This window comes from Macaca thibetana, chromosome 4 (assembly GCF_024542745.1).
Source record: "Macaca thibetana thibetana isolate TM-01 chromosome 4, ASM2454274v1, whole genome shotgun sequence".
Lineage (NCBI taxonomy): Eukaryota > Metazoa > Chordata > Mammalia > Primates > Cercopithecidae > Macaca > Macaca thibetana.
In genome coordinates this window covers 127,385,728-127,407,935 of record NC_065581.1, presented here as the reverse complement: position 1 = coordinate 127,407,935, position 22,208 = coordinate 127,385,728, and the positions used below count along the sequence as shown (strand labels likewise).

Here is a 22,208-nt window from a genome sequence, read left to right as displayed (position 1 = left end):
TTCATCCACCCAATCGTTTCATTCATCTAACAAACTGTTATTCACTGAGTGCCTGTTTTGTACCACTTACATTTCTGGGCACAGGGAGTACAGAGTACAATGACAGGCAAACATCAGTGACAGACTCTCAAAGAGTCTCATTCTAGTAGGGAAAGGTAGATGATAAACAATTAAACCAATAAATAAAGAATTTTCCATTGTGATAAACGCTTCAAAGAAAACAAGACAGAAAGATCAGGAAGTGGGGTAAGTCCGGGAGGTTTCTCTGATTAAATAACATGTAAGCAGAAAGCTGAGTGCTGAGCAGTTGAGAGGGCAGTCCCTGTAGAGAAAACAGTAAGTGCAGGACCCTGAGGCGAGCTGGCCTGAGCTCAGCAAAATCAGGGAACATGGAGACTCACCCTGTTGACTCATTTACATGGCTAGCTGAACGAGAAGTTCCATTTAACTTAAATTTGGATTTCTATCTCTTGAACAAAATATCTTTCAAAAGATACATTATGATGCTGGACTAAAGCTACAAGAGAAAAACGCAGAACTAAAGTCCATTGTTTCTAGTAAAGCAATGGCCCGTTTGGTCCCTATATAGAGATAAAGCTGTTTAAATGTGTCACGGAAGAATAGACCCAATCGCACGATGAAAGGCTTAAAGGGAGCCAAATTCCTTTCCAAAGCTGTTATTGAACAGAGCATCTTCAAGGACTATCTCTGTTTCCAGCAGACCTTTAAGAGAAGTTTAAAGGAATATGTAATGTTATGGTCAATTCTAAATTACGAAAAAGGCCAGAAGAGGCAGATTACTGCAAACAGCCTATCTGAGCACTGCAGTACACAATTGTCAAAGATCAAAATCAGCTCAGAGGAATCACAAAACTCCAAGAAGCCTTCAAATCAAACATGAATGGTGACAGTGAAGAAGAAAAAGAAATGTCATCGCATCAACAAACGTAGGCTAAGTGAGTAAAGGAAGAAACGTGTGTACATTTCATACAATGAGGTTGTCCCCCTCCCAATCTTGTTATTAAATCCATAGTGTGTCTTACAAACATGGACTCTAAGAATCATAGAAATACCACAGCTCTTTCTCCAGCCTGCTAAAGTGCTTGGAATTTCCACCGTTAAGCTCTAGGAAGTTCTGTAAGAACATTTTTTTCAAGAAATATAACACAGTAACACATCGCAATCTGTCTGAAAAACGAGCATGATTTATCTTACCAGCCAGTCCCGGAAAACAGGTCTCCGAAAGAATGGAAGCCTTTAAAATTTCTTTTTTATGGAGATGGCTCACAGCCAAAGGAGCAGGATTATAGAGACCCCAAACTAGATTGAAGGGATTGAGGGACAAATGAAGACAAAGGGGAATGTCAAGGCAAATTTTCACAATGGCTTGCACTATTCCAAGTAACAAGAACTAATTTATCTCAGAAACACATGGCTTATTGCTAAAACCAACACTGCATTCTAGCTAGTTCCTAGTAACACTCATTTCTGGGCTTTCTGTCATCCTATTTGGTCATTAATAGCAGCATTCGCAGAAACAGAAATGAAACTAAGAATTGAATATTTATATTTATGATGTAAAATAAAAATTACTTTGCCAAGTGTTTCAGCCAAGTGTTGACAGGAAATAAAACAGAATTCACTGGGATAGTGGATTTTCGGACAAGTTTGAGATGTCAGCATCCCATGCTTTCAGGCAAAGTGGAACAGAAGGAACTGTACTTGTCATTACACCAACTGCCTCCCTCCCAGCGGAGGGTCTTTGTTCCTGGCACTATGACTCATTGGGGTCACTAGGACATCAGTTGTCCCTCCGCCATGGTGGGTCTTGGGTTTCTCCATTCGGTCCAGATAACACCTGTAAAGGATCTGAGGTCCCTAGATAAGAAGCAACATTCAGTAGAATTTGGCATTCGTAAGATGATGAAATCTATGACATCATTATCCCAGTTCTCACGCTTATAATCCACAGAGAGCTGCTCTTTATTCTCAGAACTAGCCTTTGTAGTGATCTTGAATGTGCAAACATCACTCTTTAGTAATGTTTGAAGCAGCATTTGAAAATCTGAACCATGATTCAAAACTATCCTGTAATAACTAAGCTGCCATAGTTATCTAAGGGTGCTTCCCAATATGTTTTGTATGATCTGCTTTTCCAATAGAGTATAGTGCAGGGAAAAGGGGTGGAGGCAATTGTATAAAAGACACAAAAGGTCCAATTTTAGTTTGGCCCATGACTGCCATGCCCTGGAATTCTGTACACTCTCAGAAAGAGAGTGTCACTGATTATTAAAAATATATAATTTCTTCTTTTTTATTTTTTTTAATTTTTAGAGACATGGGTCTTACTGTGTTGCCCAGGATAGACTCAAACTCCTGGACTCAAAGGACCCTTTCCTCTCAGCCTCCAGAGTAGCTGGGACTGCAGGTGCATGCTAATTAAGAATCAACAACCAGGGGCTCACGTGTGTAATCCCAGCACTTTGGGAGACTGAGGCGGGCAGATCACGAGGTCAGGAGATCGAGACCATCCTGGCTAACAAGGTGAAACCACGTCTCTACTAAAAATACAAAAAATTAGCCGGGCGTGGTGGCGGGCGCCTGTAACCCCAGCTACGAGGGAGACTGAGGCAGGAGAATGGCGTGAACCCGGGAGGCGGAGCTTGCAGTGAGCCGAGATCGCGCCACTGCATTCCAGCCTGGGTGACAGAGCAAGACTCCACCTCAAAAAAAAAAAAAAAAAAAAAAAAAGAATCAACAACCAATAAACTGTTGCTGATTCTTGATTAAGAAAGGCTTATGAACTATGTTTGAGCTCAGCAGGGTCGCCTCTCACTTGTCACAGGTAGTGCTCTCTTTCATCAGGTTCTTCCTGCTCCCCCCATCTTGGCAAGCACATCTCTTTTACTGCATGGTACAGGGATACAGGCTGCAAGCACAGTCTCACAGAAACCGTTTAATTCCAAGAGGTCATGTGTGCTCATTTTACACAGTTCATGACCCATAAACCCCGCATTGGTGTCAAAATGGCACGTAACTTAGGAACTCTCCAAAAATATTTCACATAATCAGAATTCATTTTTCATCTAATAAGGAGACATATTTTTTCTCCTGTCTACTAGATTTTAATAATTATTCTCTTCTTTAAAGAGTTCTGTCCATCTTGACAAGGCCTATAGCTCAAATTAAAGCCTCCTTCAAGGCTTTTCGGCATTCTATATCTCTTTGGTTTCAACTTATTCAACAAATCTCCCCAAATTGTATTTCCCCTTTTTTCCATAAGAAGTCATTCCATCTATACTCTCTCCTTCTCTTCTATTCTTTCCTTTTGTTTCGCCAAGAAAATTGTCATTGGTCTTATGAATGCGTTACATAATAGAAGGGGAAAAGCCAAGGGTACAGCCCAACACAGCGCTGATTTAGAAGGTGGAAAGGACAGTAAAGACTGCCTGGTGGTGGGAGTGGCAATTCACAAGCCCAGTAGTAGAATCATGGAAAGTGGAGTTTGAACAAAATCGAGGGCTACAGACCACTCCTGCCTCTGACTGCTATCACCTTGTCACAAATCCTGGCAGGCAAGATGACAAAGCATTTACATCAGGACAGTTGGCAGTGGCAGGTATGGACATGGCCCCTCGGGCTTGCCACTCCTCCTGACTGCACTCCCAGCTCATCACACCAGAGAGCAAGACATGAGCCAGACAGGGGCAGTGGAAGCTGCAGGAGGAATTGAAGCCATGGAGCCAGACAGAGATGAGAGGGAGCAGGCCAACTCTGTTTACAAAGGAGCACCAGCGGGACAGTGGTGTGAGGACTAACATTCCAGGCAGGGTCTTTCAGATACACGATCTTCTTCTGTCAGCTCAAATGAAGCCCAGGAGGTTTCCTGAAGGTGGAACCAAGACCCTTCTACCTCTGAAGCTGCATTCTGTTTTGGGAGGCTGGGAGACAGGGCACCAAAAGAGTCCCTGTCTCACAGGATCTTTCCTGAGAGGAATGGTCTAGTAAGACTGGTCACTAGGGTCTTTGGAGTAACACAGGCTTAATGCCACAGGTGACTCTGCCCCTTTTGGTTGTGGAAACTGTGCAAATGTCTCAAGTTTTTTAAGCTTCATATAAAAAGCATATATAAGCATATAGCAACTAGTTGATCAATGTCATTTTAGACCCTGTCATTTCTGCTAGCCCTGAATTCCAGCAAGGTCCATCTACAATGGATAGCTGACTATCCATTGTTTGAATGTTGATAACACATTTGTGAACAAGAAGAGAGGACAAATAACGAGAGGTTTGGAACTGGAAGAAATTCCAGCCATCGGTTTTAAGACCAGAACCAGTCTTCGGAGAGGCCACTAGTGACACCCTGCTCTAAACTTCTATTTTTTTTTTTTTTAGACGGATTCTCGCTCGGTCGCCCAGGCTGGAGTGCAGTGGCACGATCTTGGCTTACTGCAGGCTCCGCCTCCCGGGTTTACGCCATTCTCCTGCCTCAGCCTCCCGAGTAGTTGGGACTACAGGCGCCTGTCAACACGTCCGGCTATTTTTTTTCTATTTTTTAGTAGAGACGTGGTTTCACCGTGTTAGCCAGGATAGTCTCGATCTCCCGACTTCGTGATCTGCTCGCCTCGGCCTCCCAAAGTGTTGGGATTACAGGCGTGAGCCACCGCGCCCGGCCTGCTCTAAACTTCTTTTTGCCAAAACAGTGCCATCCTCCACCCAGCTCGCATCCCCCTCTCTGCAGGTACTTACGGGCGAGAGGAGGATACTTTTCTAATTAAAAACCTGTGATATATGGCCTGACGAGTATTCTTAAATGTAATTAAAGGGACCACAGTACAGAATATTTCCAACTGGTTCTAGTTTAGCCAATCTAGTAAATGATCCAAAGGGTCCCGTGCTTAGAGGGCTGTAAGACAGTAAAAGCACCCTAAGCCTCCTCCCTGCACAGGACCTGCACCCCCACTGCCCAGGGGACTGCACCCATCTCCACATGACTCACTCTCCCTATGCAACGCATGGGGGTGGGGAAGGGAGCGCCAGTATTATCAGCCATCAGCACCCTGGGGTGAACTGATAATCAGGACAACTAAAAACACACCTAATAAAGCCTTGGAGACACATGGCAAGCACGGTGATGGACTAGAAGCGATTTCTAAGCTGAAATGCTGCTTGAATGCAATGTCAGCTGGATGCTTGGTGAGCAGAAATAGAGAAGGGGAAATGGAGCAAGGGTGGCATAGGGGTGAATGTTGTTCTGATTCCTAAGTTTACCTAAGATTGGGGCCACGGGGTCGGGTGTTCCCTGGGACCTACGTCTCATGCAGCCTGGGGTCCAGAGCTGGCAGGAACAATGGAGATGGGGACCAAAGGCTGTCACTGCTGCTTTTTCTCGAAATTCCCGCCCGGGTCCTGTCTGGGGCTCCCGCCTACGCGCTTATCACGTGCACAGCCCAAACTTTTCAGAGCCAGCCCGAGGCCTGCGGGCCCGGACGCCAGGGTGGTTTTTAGGGTTTTCTTTTTTTCTTATTTCCCTTCTTCTTCTCCACAGTTGATGATTTTCTGCAGAAAAACAACTGCGAAAAAGAACCTATTTCATTTCCAGTTCCCATCACCGCGATTTCCACATGGATGTGACGTGACCCCAGCTTCCGAAATGCCCAGGTGACTCACGCGGGGACACCCCGGGGCGGGGCGAGGGAGTTTCTCCCTGGGCCCGCGGGGACTGGGCGGGGCGAGGCAGCGGGGCGGGGCAGGGAAAGGGGGCGGGTCGGGGCGCGGAGGCCGCGAAAGCCCCTCGCCCCCTGCGCCCTCTGGCGGCCGGCGGGACGCAATTCGCAGCCCTACCCAGAGAGTCACGTGACTTTGGAAAGTACCGTGGAAATCCCCGGGCCTAGACCCGCATACAACTGAAACGGGGAAAAGCAGACTGCGCAGTCTGCAGTCTTCGTGGCGGGCCAAGCGAACTTGGAGCCCGCGGGGGCGGAGCGGCGATAGCGGCCGCCAAGAGAGATCACACCCCCGGCCGACCCTGCCAGCGAGCGAGCCCGACCCCGGGCGTCCATGGAGCGTCGCCTCCGCCCGGTCCCGGCCCCGACCTCCGCCTGCTGGGCGCTCCTGCTTTGACCCGGACTTGGGACTTTGCGAAAGGATCGCGGGGCCCGGAGAGGTAACCACTGCGCCTCCCAGTGCCGTCTGCCTCGGGCTCACCGCAGCCAAGGGCTGCGGATGCATGTTGGGCAGCGACCCCCGGGCTGGCTCCGTCTACCTGGCGTTGGTTTTGCAGCGCTCCTGGAGTGGGAGTTTGTTGGACGTTTGTTTCTGTCTGGGTTTTGAAGTGCTGGGAGTTGAGGTCACCGCTTCAGAGGTTGGAGTGACAGCCCTGGATACCTCCAGCCAGCTGTTCCTTTCGGATAATGCACGGAACTTAAGCTGCAGCTGACTGGTGAAGAGGCGCCCCTCGGGCCCTCTGATCGGGTGGTCGTTGATGCTTTGCTCCTTTCGTGTCTTTTTGGAAGCCAAGCGTTGCATGCTCCTGGCCACGTAGACCTTGCAGAAGCGCTGCGGCTTTTTCCCAAATTGTGCAGGGCCAGCCCGACGGGGAGTAGGGTACCGCAGTGGCCGCCAGCCCGGCGGAGGTGGGGGGCTTCAGTCCCAGAGACAGCTTCCCAGACGCTCAGGGGTCCGTGCACAGGGCTGGGGTCCTGGCGCAGGGTCTAGCTTTTCCAGCTGCAGCAGTGTAAGAGAAGTATGCATGTAGACATGGGTCGCTGGCGCCTGCTCCAGCCCCTACCCCACGGTTAGACTGTCTTTGTCAGCCGGAGTCGTCCCACATCCTGCCACCTGGCCTCTCAGGAAAACAGTGGCATTAAGTAAGGAAGGAGCTTAACTCTTTTTGAACCCGCTTTGTTTTCAGTTCTCCTCGCCTCAGATCTTCTTGCCTTGGAAAGCCAGTCTGGTCAAGTGTCTCAGGGCAGCATTTTGGTGGAACCATTGTTAATTAAAGGGGCTTCTGGACCCGCAACCTTAATGTACTGGATTATTGAGCAGCCAATGAATGCTTCATTCTCATTGTTTAAGGTGCTGCTTTGATTTTTTTTTTTTTTTCAATTCTTAGTACTATTTTTGATAGGCACATCCCCAAATTTGGATGAGGTATTTGTTGATAAATAATTCATCAATTTCCACAACGCAGACAAAAATATCTGCCCAGAGTGGAAAAATAAAACAAGGGGGAGAAGAGTTTGAGCAATGGAGAAGTTCTGTAGAATCCTAGTGACAAAAGTTGAGAAATTACCTTTAAATAAGACAGTGAGGTAACAAATGTTAAGAAAAAAAAAAAGTTAAGGGTAATATTGCATTGTTTGCCACTTTATAATGTATCTGAAACATTTATTCTTTAATCTTAAGTGTAGAGAGATCCAAGAACTGGAAACTTGGACAGTGGGTTTTGATTTCTAAGGAGGCAGTTTTACAGGCTGTGCAAGGCTAAACCTACCAATGAGATCACACTGGGGTATCCAATATTGACATTTGCATGTCTTGCGTATGGTTTACAGCTCTCACTATTTTAGATCTTTGGTGAAAAATCTTTAGATTCAGAAGAGAAAAAAGGGTCAGACAAGCAAAAAGAGATAACACCTCATTTGTTTAAAATCTTCCTATTGCCCATCTCTTTCCATCTGATTGTGGCAGGCACTGTAGCCACAGGTTTGGTGTTGTGGGATTGCAAGGGGCAGGTATTGAAAGACCTGGCTCCTAGGCAAAACTTCGCCCCTGAATGGCTGTGGGATCTGAGCAGTACCTGTAACTCCATTGCCTTAGCTGCAGACTAAGTTGGTAGTGTGATTTCAAGGAAGGGAATAAGGTCATCTTTGACTTTTAATCCCATCATCAAGCATGGTGATTGGCCTTCAGTAGTGGTCAGGTAGTGCTTGTTGGGTGGATGGGTGGGTGGGTGGGTGGATGGATGGATGGATGGATGATATCGTGAGAGAGACTTTTGCTGTGCCACAAAGGAAAGGTGTATGTGTTATTTTTGTCCTGTTATGGTTTTGCCCAATTCCACCTGTAGAGGACGTCTGACATCAAAAGAGAGCACCATCTGATCCAGAGAATGACTCCCACTATGCCTTTCCCAGCAATCAGATTAAGAATCCTAATCTAAAACTATCACCAGAAAACTCCTCAGGAGAAACCATGGGTCATCTAGTCCAACCTCTCCCCTGTGAGTGGGCCACAAGAATTTAGACCACCTTATTAATGGTGTTAAGAGAGTCTAGACCCACGCAGGAGTAGCTACCCTAAAATCTAGATTTCTTCTCCTCCCTCTTCCATAGGTTTAACATTTTTATTAACTGGAGAGTTGCCCTGGCAAATAGGATGCGGCAGGAATGGAATTAACAATCACTGTGAAATTTCCTAGGGAATGTCTTTGTGCTCTGAAAACTTCTTCATCTTCTTGGAAATTAGGAATTGTGACCAGACACCCTACTAAGGGCTAGTGAATCAGAGTTGGCTTTTTACACTGTTCCATACTGGAGAGATCCCACATCATGTAAATTTGCATCATCCTGCACTGTTGGCATGGGTTGTAGATGCTGGTCTTTGCCGCCTTTCCTCCTTCATTTGCCAGAGTGGCTTCCTGGTGGAAACTTCTTTCTTTGTCTGCTTCTAGACTTTCATTCCTTCTACTAGTTGATTATGCTTAAAGATTTCAGGGTGAAAAGCCAGGCAGACATGCCCCTGTGTTGGTACCTGGAGGGTGATGATAAAATTTCATTGGCAGTTGAGTTAAAATGATTGAGCTCCAATATCTGTTCTTAGAAGTATAGAATTTATTGTTCTATTATTATTTTGTGGTTTTTCATTTTTTGTTTTCGTAGAGACCTGGGTCTCACTATGTTGCCCAGCCTAATCTCAAATTCATGAGCTCAAGTGATCCTCCCACCTAGACCTCCCAAAGTGCCAGGATTAAAGGCGTGAGCCACCATGCCTAGCCTATTGTTAGTCTGTTTCTTATTCTGATATGAAGTCCTATTGGGAGGTTCTGAAGGAATGCTGACTGCTCTTAAAATTACAAAGTATCTTGGTGGAAACGGGCTTTTTTATTGATTAGAAAACATTCGGTTTTAACTCTTTATAAACATTAGAATAAACTTTATGAATACACACTTTATAAATACTTCTCTTTGGGAATAAAGAGGAAACACCAGCCAGCAGCCTAAGTGACAGCATAAAATTGCAAGATTTTTCATAAAGTATTTTACTGTCCTTCCAGCATAGGGAGGGAGTGATAACTCAAGATTTGGCCCAAGAGTAGGATTGCCTGGTGGTGGTCTGAGGGGAGGAGCTACAGACTTGTCAGGGCTATGTTGAGCCCTTAACTGGCGTCCGGTACTCCCCAAATCCAGCGCTGTTCAGCGTGGCCTCAGAATGAAACAGGAGCTTAAGCTGGTTTTGAGGAGCAGTACCTGTTGCTGACAGACAGGGTTGGCTCCCTGACAAAAGTTACTGAAAACACGGGTTATTCCCCTCCTCCTCAGTACCCACTCTCTGCCTTCCTTCTCCTGTTTAGGCTAATCTTTTCAAGTGATGTAACTTAAAACAGTCCAGTGTGAGTTAATCTCTGGGGCCAGCTAGTATCCCGGGAGTAGAGGTGCTAAGATCTTTTGCCTACAGATCAGGGTAATGACAAGATCAAACACTGGGGTTTCCTGCAGGCAGCTATATAGGAGTCGTATTAAAGTTAGGCTAATGGAATGGCTTTTTTTCCTTTCCTTTTCAGGTGTTGGAGAGCACAATGGCTGAACAAGTCCTTCCTCAGGCTTTGTATTTGAGCAATATGCGGAAAGCTGTGAAGATACGGGAGAGAACTCCAGAAGATATTTTTAAACCTACTAATGGGATCATTCATCATTTTAAAACCATGCACCGATACACACTGGAAATGTTCAGAACTTGCCAGTTTTGTCCTCAGTTTCGGGAGATCATCCACAAAGCCCTCATCGACAAAAACATCCAGGCTTCCCTGGAAAGCCAGAAGAAACTCAACTGGTGTCGAGAAGTCAGGAAGCTTGTGGCGCTGAAAACGAACGGTAAAACTTGATCTGTTGTGCTTCTTTTGCCTGGGTGATAGCTCCCGCCTGCTGGGTCCCCATTCAAGCTTTACTAGCACAAGCCCAAGCTCAAATCAGTCTTGAGATTTAGTATTGAGACCTTAGTATAGAATCTCTATTCGGGGCATGTGATAATAGCAGACTTGTTTTGTGAATCTATTTATTAAGGATATTTTCTGATTGCGTATATTGCAGAGCACATTGAGGCTTGGAGAATGCATTTGTAAACACCATACCCCGATTAGGCAATTTGTTTCTCATTCTTGCAAATGTTTAATCATCTGTAAAATACCCTTCACTGGCCCGTAATGGAAATGTTACAAGCCTTTAAGTTCAAAAGGAAAGCATGGTGTGAAAACTGGTAGTACATTTGTTTCCCACTGTCATTAGAAAATGCTTGTGATGTTCTTACACTTCTTGAATTGGTAGCATTTTATGAGTTAACCAGTGAATGGCTGTTGAAGACATGAAGAACTTCGTTTGTCTCCTCCTCCTCTCTGACCTAGGTTCTATTGCCTATGCCCTGCAAGGTGAAATAGATAGCTGAAATTTTTAGCATGAATTTTAGACTTCACCTTCATTATTTTTAGGGGTTCTTAGTCACTGAATTCCTTCCTGTCTGTGCTGTTCTGCCAATGGCCTTTACCACTAGTAGCTATTTCCTATTCCAAGCTTTACTGTTTTGTTTTTTAATCATTTCCCTTGGGTAAGAATATGTGCATTAACAGGAATGTCAGAGCATACTGCTCCATGCAGGCACAAAATTCTACTCTATGGATGTGGATAGTTATGACAATAAGCAAGTAGACTGTACAAGATCAATTAAATGCTCATAGTCTACATAAGAGCAGGAATCTCAGGTCCTTATATCTGTGACAGTCCCAAGCCATCCTAATAGAAATAATATGTCCAAGGGAAGAAAATCCTTGTTGACAATGATTACGATAAGAACACTAACTTAATTAACTTCATTGGTACATTAACTTTGGCTTTTTTTGACTTGGGTAACTTAGAGTGATTAGTGGACATGGGTTTTTAAATTTTGATTCTGGGGACTCTTGTACATTACCCCAACATCTTGCCTAGACTTATGAAATACTGATTCTTAGAAACATACATAGAAAGAAAACTGGGGATAGCTACTGTCTGCATTGTTCTTGGCATTAAATTAAGTGATACATAGAGGTAGGTAATTATGTGAAGTCATCATCACGGGGTTTATGTGCCTGACAATTTGTGGTTTTAATCCTCTCCCATTTGTTACCAAAAAGAGATGGAGTCAACTCTGGGGGAGTTAGAAACAAAGATTCTGCTGAATTAAAAATGTGGTAGAAAGGGGAAAACCTTATTAAGAGAATTAACTGACTTTTTGCTTTATTTCCTTAAGAAAGGAAATGCTCTATTTCCACTAGAAAAAAAAAAGGAATATAAATAGGAAACACTTATTTTGCAAACATGTCATTTAAATCAACAAGGAGCCACACTAGAAATAAAACTACAAAAGCAGGTGTATTTGTGTAACATTTTCTGGGAAATCATTTTTGGACTCAGAATCCTTTTGTTTCTTCACTTTCAAGAAAACTCCTTAAGATTCTAAAAAACGAAGAAAAGATATTTAGGGAGGGGAGGAAAACAAATGACTTTTTAAATTTGATTTTGATTAGCACCTTTTAAAAAAAATTAATCCTTCCCTTGATAGGAGGGTTCTTCAAAGGCAATATCTGTTTGGGGAGGGGGTGATTCACAAGTTTGCATTTGAGGATATGAGACTGTGGTGAATGAGGAAGGGAGTAGGTGGCATAAAATTGAAACTTCATGTGAAAAATTCCAGCGTCTATTGGCTGCAGCGATTTCACTTGTATAATGAGTAGCCCTATTCCAGCTCACCCTGACCACACCCACTTGGAAAGTCCAGGGTGCACTTCGCAGTTTAAATGTCTACACACCAGAACAAAAAGTACAATAGCTGTTGCTCAATTGCTAGTCAAATAACTTAGCACTGGGGAATTCCAGATGTTACTTAGGGAATTTTATACTGGTGCATCTCAATAAAGAACTGAAAGTAAGCACAAGAAGAAAAAAAGCCTTATCTTTGCTCTAGATTTTGCAAAGGGGAAATTTCAACAGAATGCAATCATTGCTACACGTCTGCCAAGACACAAGGCTTGGGTGATCTTTTTTGTTCATTTGTTTGAATACTTAGCTAGTTTTTCTAAATGTATAAATTGAAGGAATACTGGCTGTGGATATATATTTGAGGTTTTTTGGTTTCTTTACAGTTTGACTATAATTACAATTTGATAAAATTTCAAATAACTTTATTGCCCTACTTATAGAGTAATATAAGAAACAGTTTAACTTTTCTTTATAAAAATTATTTTGCACTTGCCAAAGGAGATTAAGGAGTTAACGTTTTTTGTTTTAAACATTCCCCCAAAAGATTTATTGTTTGGGGGTTGAAAAAAAATGCAGCCCATTGAATTGTGAGTTTTAAACTGGAAATGTCACAAATTAATGGCATACAATTAAACTTGGTTTTTGTTTTTTGTTTTTTTCTCAAAATGTCAGCCTTAAACACCGAATTATTTTCAAATTTAGACACCCAGGTGCTTTTTAACTTTTGTACTTTACAGTTACTAACAAGCAGGTTTGCATAAGGCATTTTTGAGAGCCGGACTAGCAGGCCATAGGTAATTCAGTGTTGTCAACGCCACTTTACACACCAGGAGAGGAAACTCCCAGGGCCCAAAGGCTAAAGTGGAATGGTCAAGTCATTTGCCATTGAGTCACAGCCAGACCATCCCTGTCTAGCAAGCCATGCCTGCTTCCTGGTTTGTGCGTGCAGCCTTGTGTGCGCTTCCTTAGAATTAGAGAGCAGCCATGCCAGTGCCTTCACCGGCAGATCAGGGGATGGTAGGAAGGAATGGGGCTTTAGAGACCGTCACTCACTGCCCTCATTTCACAAACAGGAAAAATGCCCAGAGAGCTCAAGGAATTTCCCCCAGGTCACCTGAACTAGGTAGGAGCAGAGTTAAGCTAGAACCAAGGTCCCCTGGCTCCTCTGCAGTTGGTGTCATTCATTAAAAAGAAGAATAAAAAGAACTGTTTTTTCCTTAAAGCTGTCATCATCTTATGAAATATCAGTTTGCCCTTGACTAGGAAATTAAACCAAATTAAACCATTCAGTCCACTAGAATAGCAGTAGGGCTGGTTTATTCTGAAACTTTTGTTGGGCCTTCCATGCAGATAACTTGACTCCTTCTCTTTTCCTTTCTGTCCTCAGGTGATGGCAATTGCCTCATGCATGCCACTTCTCAGTACATGTGGGGCGTTCAGGACACAGACCTGGTACTGAGGAAGGCGCTGTTCAGCACGCTCAAGGAAACAGACACACGCAACTTTAAATTCCGCTGGCAACTGGAGTCTCTCAAATCTCAGGAATTTGTTGAAACGGGGCTTTGCTATGATACTCGGGTATGTTTTTCCCCGTAATTATCTACTGACAGAGCTCCATGGTGGGCATAGGGTACCCCTGGACGAGTCCCTGCCCTCTGGTAGCATCTGATGGACTAGGTCACATGAATTTGTCTAAGCGAAGCATACTCAATGGAAAACACCAGAAACCTCCAGTGGGACTCACCCAAGGCTCTTGCCCTGTTTTTGGTTAGCAGATTCCCAGCTGTGCATCTGTTCCCTGTAGCAGCAAGTCTTTTGATCATGGCCTTTTCCACTGGTGTTTTGTTGTTTTTCGGTTTGATTGCCCTTAGCTTTGCTGAGCCAGCCAATAAGATTAAGACACGTGCCTCACCATCCTCAGTCACAAGTTTGGAATTTTTGTGAACATTTGGATAAGGGGCTGCAATGTGATACCTCATCAGGGATTTTTTTTTTTAAAGCAGGTGCTGTCCCGTCCTCCCCAACTTTTGAGTTTGCCTTGTAGTGGAAAAAAGTAAAGGAAGAAAATGGAAATGGGGAAAAAAGGGTGATCATTTGAATGATAGTTTCATGAAAGGGGAAAAATAAGCTGAGTTATATAAATGAATAATTGTAGAGTGATGTCAGAATGACTTTTTAGTACAGGGAGTACAGGGTACATTCAAGCTTTTTTTTTCCTTTCTTTCACCCCCCTCCCCTTAGAACTGGAATGATGAATGGGACAACCTTATCAAAATGGCTTCCACAGACACACCCATGGCCCGAAGTGGACTTCAGTACAACTCACTGGAAGAAATACACATATTTGTCCTTTGCAACATCCTCAGAAGGCCAATCATTGTCATTTCAGGTGAGATGCCTATAGATCACATATCTGTACTTAAATGCTTTCAGCTTTATGGCTTGGCTCGTCGAGAAAACCACACTGCCAAAGTTCAGGTAACAGAGTGAAATGGAATTTGGTGAAAGTCACCTAAGGGTCTCATTTTTCTTTCTCTTTCTTTGAACAGACAAAATGCTAAGAAGTTTGGAATCAGGTTCCAATTTCGCCCCTTTGAAAGTGGGTGGAATTTACTTGCCTCTCCATTGGCCTGCCCAGGAATGCTACAGATACCCCATTGTTCTCGGCTATGACAGCCATCATTTTGTACCCTTGGTGACCCTGAAGGACAGTGGGCCTGGTGAGAAAACTGCATTAATTCAGATTTGTAACTAGACACTGAAACATCAGGGGTTTTTTTGCTTCTTATTGAAATAATCTTATTTTATTTAAGTATCTTATTTTTATTTAAATGCATTGTTCTGTGACTTGCTTGGTTAGTAAGAGTAATGCAATAGCAATAACTCATAATACCCTCATATCTTTTTGAATATGACTTGGAAAGTACTTTCATACATGATAAATTAAGGCACACAGTGCCTGTTATGGAGCAAGTAAATGCCTGTCAGGTTAGCTTTTTTATTTCTTTTTGAAACAGGGTTTCCCTCTGTTGTTCAGGCTGGAGTGCAGTGGCACAATCATGGCTCATTGCAGCCTCAACCCCTTGGGGACAAGCAGTCTCCCGCTTTGGCCTCTCAAAGTTACAGGCATGAGCCACCGTGCCTGGCCTGTTGGCTGTTATTTTAATAGCTTCATGTGGAATAAGCACTGTGCTTTGGATATATTATTTTATTGCATTTTTATCCTCTTAGCATTCTTGTCAGATGTAGGCCTTGGTAGCCTTATTTTACAGATTAGACAGTTAAAGCTTAGAGAGGTCAACTGACCTGCCTAATGCCACACAACTTGACAAAAGCCAGGATTCAAACTCAGGTCAGTCTGATTCTAAAGCCTGGGACTTCAACCAATAAGATCCACCCCCTCCAGGCTGGTTAATATTCTGTGAGTTTCCTGGAAACAGTGCATTTTTATATTAGATTGTAGCACATTCTGTTTTCCCTTTTGGGTTTAACTGTGGCTGAGAATAGTTTTCTATTCTGTAAATTATATATTTTACACACTTTCAAAATGCGATCTACTTACCTATGGCCTTGTTTAGTAGAATACGATTTTACTTATGTGTTATTTTTTTTCCCTCAGAAATCCGAGCTGTTCCACTTGTTAACAGAGACCGAGGAAGATTTGAAGACTTGAAAGTTCACTTTTTGACAGATCCTGAAAATGAGATGAAGGAGAAGCTCTTAAAAGAGTACTTAATGGTGATAGAAATCCCTGTCCAAGGCTGGGACCATGGCACAACTCATCTCATCAATGCCGCAAAGTAAGCAGTTTATGTTCAGCTCTCTCCTGTGTCATCTGTAACTGTCTTTAACCTCAGCCACCTGAGTTGCTGCCACCCTGAAGCTCAACAGTAGAGTGATTTGTGGCCAGTTTCTGCCAGTGGGAAACAAATTCAGAGCCTTGTGCATGGTTAGAGAGGATTCTGTAAGGCCGTACTAACTTGGGTTTCAAATCGAAATAAGTCATTTATCCATATTGAGTTTCCTAGATATCTGGATCCCAAAAGCCAGAATTGCAGAATTATGGGTTTTCAAAGTGCATTTACATCAAGGATAGTTGTTGTTTTTTGTTTTTGTATTTTAATTACTCTGGTACGTATTAAAAAGACTAGCAAGTGAAAACACTTGGAAACAAAAAGCTTTCTCTCTTGGCTTCTTGGTAAGAACAGGCACATCAGACATAGCTGGGGCTGTAGAATTGTTCCTGTTGCAGCTCATGATTCTGCCACATGGAATGGGAGGAAAGCCCCAGAATGCCCATTGTGCAGGTATCTGGTCTTTAAACGTTGGCTTTATGTTAAAGAGATGCCTGTTTCTGAGCACTTGAGATGCACAAGAGATGACAAGGAGGCCGTAAGAGAATCTGTCTCTCAACGTGGAGATTAGCAAATTACAGAGTCAACAGTAAATAGGCAAGTGCCTTTGAGTGTGTCTGCATCTTAGTTACTCATGGCTGCTAATGCTGGTGGAGACCAGACACAAGTTTAAAGTTAGTAATAGCAAAATACCCAACCTGAGGTTCCAAAGTAGTTTGTGCTATAAAGTAGACTAGTCCCAAACGAATGGCCTGAGTGATGTTTTACTCAAAACTTGATCTCTGAGAAATTAAAGAGTCAGCTGATTTTTTTTTTTTTTTTTTTTTTTTTTTTAGCCCTTGTTTTAAAACTATCTATAATTTTTGGATGGACCAAGATTGATTAAATGAAACTGTGATTTTAAAAATAAGGAAGTCTTAGCAAACTAACTGACATCATTCTTGACTCTAGAACGTGTTGGGAAATGTGTCAGATCATGTTACGTGAAAAGTGTGAGCTCTTCATCACAGGCCTGCGTTTCAGTTAATGGTTCTGCAATTCTTGCCATAATCCATATTCTAAAACTTTGTTCTGTAGGCTAATGATGTAAAATCTTGTGTGTGATTTTGTGTAGTCTCATACATATTTTTTCTTTTTGGTCTTCAGGTTGGATGAAGCTAACTTACCAAAAGAAATCAATCTGGTAGATGATTACTTTGAGCTTGTTCAGCATGAGTACAAGAAATGGCAGGAAAACAGCGAGCAGGGGAGGAGCGAGATGCATGCCCAGAATCCCATGGAATCTTCCCTGCCCCAGCTTTCTCTCATGGATGTAAAATGTGAAACGCCCAACTGCCCCTTCTTCATGTCTGTGAACACCCAGCCTTTATGCCATGAGTGCTCAGAGAGGCGGCAAAAGAATCAAAACAAACTCCCAAAGCTGAACTCCAAGCCGGGCCCCGAGGGGCTCCCTGGCATGGCGCTCGGGGCCTCTCGGGGAGAAGCCTATGAGCCCTTGGCGTGGAACCCCGAGGAGCCCACTGGGGGGCCTCATTCTGCTCCACCGACAGCACCCAGCCCTTTTCTGTTCAGTGAGACCACTGCCATGAAGTGCAGGAGCCCCGGCTGCCCCTTCACACTGAATGTGCAGCACAACGGATTTTGTGAACGTTGCCACAACGCCCGGCAACTTCACGCCAGCCACGCCGCAGACCACACAAGGCACTTGGATCCCGGGAAGTGCCAAGCCTGCCTCCAGGATGTCACCAGGACATTTAATGGGATCTGCAGTACTTGCTTCAAAAGGACTACAGCAGAGGCCTCCTCCAGCCTCAGCACCAGCCTCCCTCCCTCCTGTCACCAGCGTTCCAAGTCAGATCCCTCACAGCTCGTCCGGAGTCCCTCCCCGCATTCTTGCCACAGAGCTGGAAATGACGCCCCCGCTGGCTGCCTGTCTCAAGCTGCACGGACTCCGGGGGACAGGACGGGGACCAGCAAGTGCAGAAAAGCTGGCTGCATGTATTTTGGGACTCCAGAAAACAAGGGCTTTTGCACACTGTGTTTCATCGAGTACAGAGAAAACAAACGTGAGTGAAATGGTTGACTTCCTAACATAGCAGCTACTGTCCAGAAGAGGTTTTGTTCCTGACCTTTAAGGAAAAAATCCCGTGTGGGCAGTCAGGCAGAGTGGTCAGGACCTACCGTGCTTTTCTACTGGCTTGTGCATGGGACAGCCACGGTGGCCCTGCCAGCTGCCCATGGAGGCAAAAGGCACTGCGTGGTTGTAGCAGCTCCTAATATCACATTCCAAAAACCAGAGTGCCCTGTAGACAGAGCTCATGGGATTTGCTTTTACTTGACCGTTCAGGTCTGGCGTATCTAAGACAGTCTTAAACTAGACTTCTTTTGCAACTTAGATATAATAGAACAATCTTAAAATCTGAAGAGTAGTAACTGGAGAGAAGGAAGTCTCTCTTGACACTGTAAGGAAACAGATGTGGTTTTGGAAATCTCTCGTTTGAAAGAAGGGTGACCAGGTAATGCCTGCTCTTTGCCCTGTTCCTGTGACCAATCAGTGCTTCAAGTTCAAAATGAGAGATTGGTAAAGCCAAAGATGTTTCCATAATAGTGTTGTTATTATTTCTTTTGCTGAATTTATATACTTAAATATGTACATATATATATTTCTATATATTTAAGGCTGGCCTAATCTGTATTTGGAACCCATTTATTTCTCTAATGTCAGCATCTCTGTATCTGTGGGGTGACCCCTATGTGGTACTAACTAGCATCCACTCTCATGTAGATTTGGTCGCTGCCTCAGGGAAAGCCAGTCCCACAGCCTCCAGGTTCCAGAACACCATTCCCTGCCTGGGGAGGGAGTGCGGCACCCTTGGAAGCACCATGTTTGAAGGATACTGCCAGAAGTGTTTCATTGAAGCTCAGAATCAGAGATTTCATGAGGCCAAAAGGACAGAAGAGCAACTGGTGAGACATTTTGAGGAGTTTTCCCTCCCTCCCGTGTGTCCGGTGCTTTTTGCTGGAGCGTTGGCTTCCGACAGTGACAAGCAGGCTTTCGTCTCTGCCAGGTTCTGTCCCCTCATGATAAAGGATTAGTTCAGAACCTGAAGGGGAATGTCCATGTCACTGTGGCTCCCCAGGTCCGAAATGCTGCCACCGATTTTCATGCTCCAAGAATACTTTTGAATTTATTTTAAAAACAAAGAAACACAGCCATTGCATAAAACTTCTTCCAGCCCCCAGAAAGCCAGACCGTGATCAGAGGCTTCTTTGATTTGTAAGAGAAGCACAGACATCTAAAAAGCAGCCCTTCTTAAATAATCGTTTATCACAAGGAGCGAACAGACAGAGCTTGCCGGGGGCCTGCGCTTAATGGTACATCAGAAAAGCCAGCTTTGACAGATACAGGTGTGTCGCCTGTTGTTCACATAATGGTAGAGAAGCTATCTAAGAACAGTGGTTATTGGTCCGAACAGAAGAGAGCCAGGGAAAGTTTGCAGGCCAACTTAGGCTTGACGGTTTTCCTCAGCCTCCCTGGGGGCCAAGTCAGCTTTCCTTGAGATTGGAAGGAAACATCCTTCAAGAGCTCTGGCTCATAGACTGCGGTGCTCTCCTGTTCCCTTGCTCAGGCAGGTAAAGCTCTTTGTAGACTCCACACTATCCAATGAGATTTCACTGTGCTGTCCCTAAGAAATGTGAGCAATAGTTTCCTGACTTTTTAATGATCCGTCTGTTCTTTCCACTCAGAGATCGAGCCAGCGCAGAGATGTGCCTCGAACCACACAGAGCACCTCAAGGCCCAAGTGCGCCCGGGCCTCCTGCAAGAACATCCTGGCCTGCCGCAGCGAGGAGCTCTGCATGGAGTGCCAGCATCCCAACCCGAGGATGGGCCCCGGGGCCCACCGGGGTGAGCCTGCCCCCGAAGACCCCCCCAAGCAGCGCTGCCGGGCCCCCGCCTGTGATCACTTTGGCAATGCCAAGTGCAACGGCTACTGCAACGAGTGCTTTCAGTTCAAGCAGATGTATGGCTAACCGGAAACAGGCGGGTCACCTCCTGCAAGAAGTGGGGCCTCGAGCTGTCAGTCATCATGGTGCTATCCTCTGAACCCTCAGCTGCCACTGCAACAGTGGGCTCGAGGGTGTCTGAGCAGGAGAGGAAAGATAAGCTCTTTGTGGTGCCCACGATGCTCAGGTTTGGTAACCAGGGAGTGTTCCCAGGTGGCCTTAGAAAGCAAAGCTTGTAACTGGCAAGGGATGATGTCAGATTCAGCCCAAGGTTCCTCCTCTCCTACCAAGCAAGAGGCCAGGAACTTCTTTGGACTTGGAAGGTGTGCGGGGACTGGCCGAGGCGCCTGCACCCTGCCCGTCAGGACTGCTTCATCATCTTGGCTGAGAAGGGAAAAGACACGCAGTTGGGTGGGTTGGAGAAGCCAGAGCCATTCTACCTCCCCTCCCCTAGCATCTCTCAGAGATGTGAAGCCAGATCCTCATGGCAGCGAGGCCCTCTGCAAGAAGCTCAAGGAAGCTCAGGGAAAATGGACGTATTCAGAGAGTGTTTGTAGTTCATGGTTTTTTCCCTACCTGCCCGGGTGCTTTCCTGAGGACCCGGCAGAAATGCAGAACCATCCATGGACTGTGATTCTGAGGCTGCTGAGACTGAACATGTTCACGTTGACAGAAAAACAAGCTGCTCTTTACAATATGCACCTTTTAAAAGAATATTTTAGTGGGAAGACGTGTAACTCTTTGGGTTATTACTGTCTTTACTTCTAAAGAAGTAAGCTTGAACTGAGGAGTAAAAGTGTGTACATTTATAGTATACCCTTACATTATGTATGAGGGATTTTTTTTTAAATTATATTGAAATGCTGCCCTAGAAGTATAATAGGAGGGCTAAATAATAATAACCTGTTTTCTGGTTGTTGTTGGGGCATGAGCTTGTATATACACTGCTTGCATAAACTCAACCAGCTGCCTTTTTAAAGGGAGCTCTAGTCCTGTTTGTGTAATTCACTTTATTTATTTTATTACAAACTTCGAGATTATTTAAGTGAAGATATTTCTTCAGCTCTGGGGAAAACGCTGCAGTGTCCTCTTGAGAGAACATATTTGCTTTGAGTCAGGTTGTGGGCAAGTTCCTGACCACAGCGGGTAAATTGGCCTCTTGGGTACACTTTGCTTGCCTCCCCGGGAAAGAAGGAATTGCATCCAAGGTATATATATTCATCAAAGTTTTGTGCTTCTCCTTATGAAACTCCAGCTATGTAGTAAAAAACCATCCTCTGTATTCTGTTAATGCCTCTGAGTGTCCTACCTCCTTGGAGATGAGATAGAGATAGGGAAGGAGCAGGGATGAGATTGGGGATGGTCACAGGGAAAGATACGGCCTTTTGTGATGGTTTTATTTTCTGTGTTAACACTGTGTCCTGGGGGGCTGGGAAGTCCCTTGCATCCCATGGTACCCTGGTATTCGGACAGCAAAAGCCAGTAACCATGAGTATGAGGAAATCTCTTTCTGTTGCTAGCTTACAGTTTCTCTGTGTGCTTTGTGGTTGCTGTCATATTTGCTCTAGAAAAAAAAAAGAGGGGAAACGTATTTTCCCCTGAGATAAAGGCTGTCATTTTGGGGGTCTGTGCTTATGACCTGAAAATATATGTGCTCTATAACTCTACACAGCCTTTACTCATATTATTAGACATGCTTTCCCCTTAGAGCTCCCTAAGTTTTTTCCCAGACAAATCTTTATAATTTCTTTCCAAAGATATCAAATAAACTTCGGTGTTTTCATCTAATTCTCTTAAAGTTGATACGTTAATATTTTGTGTTGATCATTATCTCCATTCTTAATGTGAAAAAATTGAATTATTTATACTTATTATAAAAAGTATTTGAAATTTGCACATTTAATTGTCCCTAATAGAAAGCCACCTATTCTTTGTTGGATTTCTTCAAGTATTTCTAAATAAATGTAACTTTTCACAAGAGTCAACATTAAAAAATAAATTATTTAAGAACAGATTGTGATGTTTTCAATTGATGAATGCTGAAAGAAAAAGAAAGGCTCGGATATTAAGACTGTGCTTCCTAAGCAGCTTTATTTTGAGGCACACCTGAGCAATGCACACATCTCTCATCCATGGTAGCAAGGCAGCTTTTCATAAATAATAACTGTATGAGGTCCAGGCCCGGTCCTCAAGCACAAGGCCCCGCTTGACAATGAGGACACTTTTCCTCTGATGGGAAGAGGAAAGGGATGCTAGGACCCTGTGGCCCTTCTAAGTTTCCTGCCCTAAACTTTCATAAAGTGAAGAAAGAGAAAACAACAGGGAGGAGGAGGAAAGA

General features: G+C 44.3%; 2 protein-coding genes across 6 annotated transcripts in view; one reads left to right on the top strand and one right to left on the bottom strand.

The window, feature by feature from the left end:
* The window catches only part of LOC126952615 (zinc finger protein ENSP00000375192-like), a 60,141-nt gene extending 53,280 nt beyond the window's left edge, over window positions 1-6,861 (bottom strand). For both annotated transcript variants that reach the window (XM_050787429.1, XM_050787430.1), the window contains exon 1: window positions 6,266-6,861. In XM_050787429.1, the coding sequence (XP_050643386.1) occupies window positions 6,266-6,528 (263 nt within the window). In that variant the 5' untranslated portion in view covers window positions 6,529-6,861. The remainder of the gene's footprint in view (window positions 1-6,265) is intronic.
* TNFAIP3 (TNF alpha induced protein 3) lies at window positions 5,814-21,882 on the top strand. Of its 4 annotated transcripts, none has more exons than XM_050787357.1 (9): window positions 5,814-6,166; window positions 9,785-10,094; window positions 13,399-13,589; window positions 14,253-14,400; window positions 14,561-14,731; window positions 15,631-15,811; window positions 17,012-17,931; window positions 18,651-18,832; window positions 19,613-21,882. In XM_050787357.1, exons 2-9 carry the CDS (start codon window positions 9,800-9,802, stop codon window positions 19,895-19,897), a joined length of 2,373 nt encoding a protein of 790 aa, XP_050643314.1. In that variant the 5' UTR covers window positions 5,814-6,166; window positions 9,785-9,799; the 3' UTR covers window positions 19,898-21,882. The 4 variants fall into 4 exon arrangements, with proteins under 4 accessions (XP_050643314.1, XP_050643317.1, XP_050643316.1 ...); XM_050787360.1 differs by lacking the exon at window positions 5,814-6,166 and adding an exon at window positions 7,978-9,488; XM_050787359.1 differs by lacking the exon at window positions 5,814-6,166 and adding an exon at window positions 7,978-9,506.
* The last annotated feature ends 326 nt before the right edge of the window (window positions 21,883-22,208 follow it).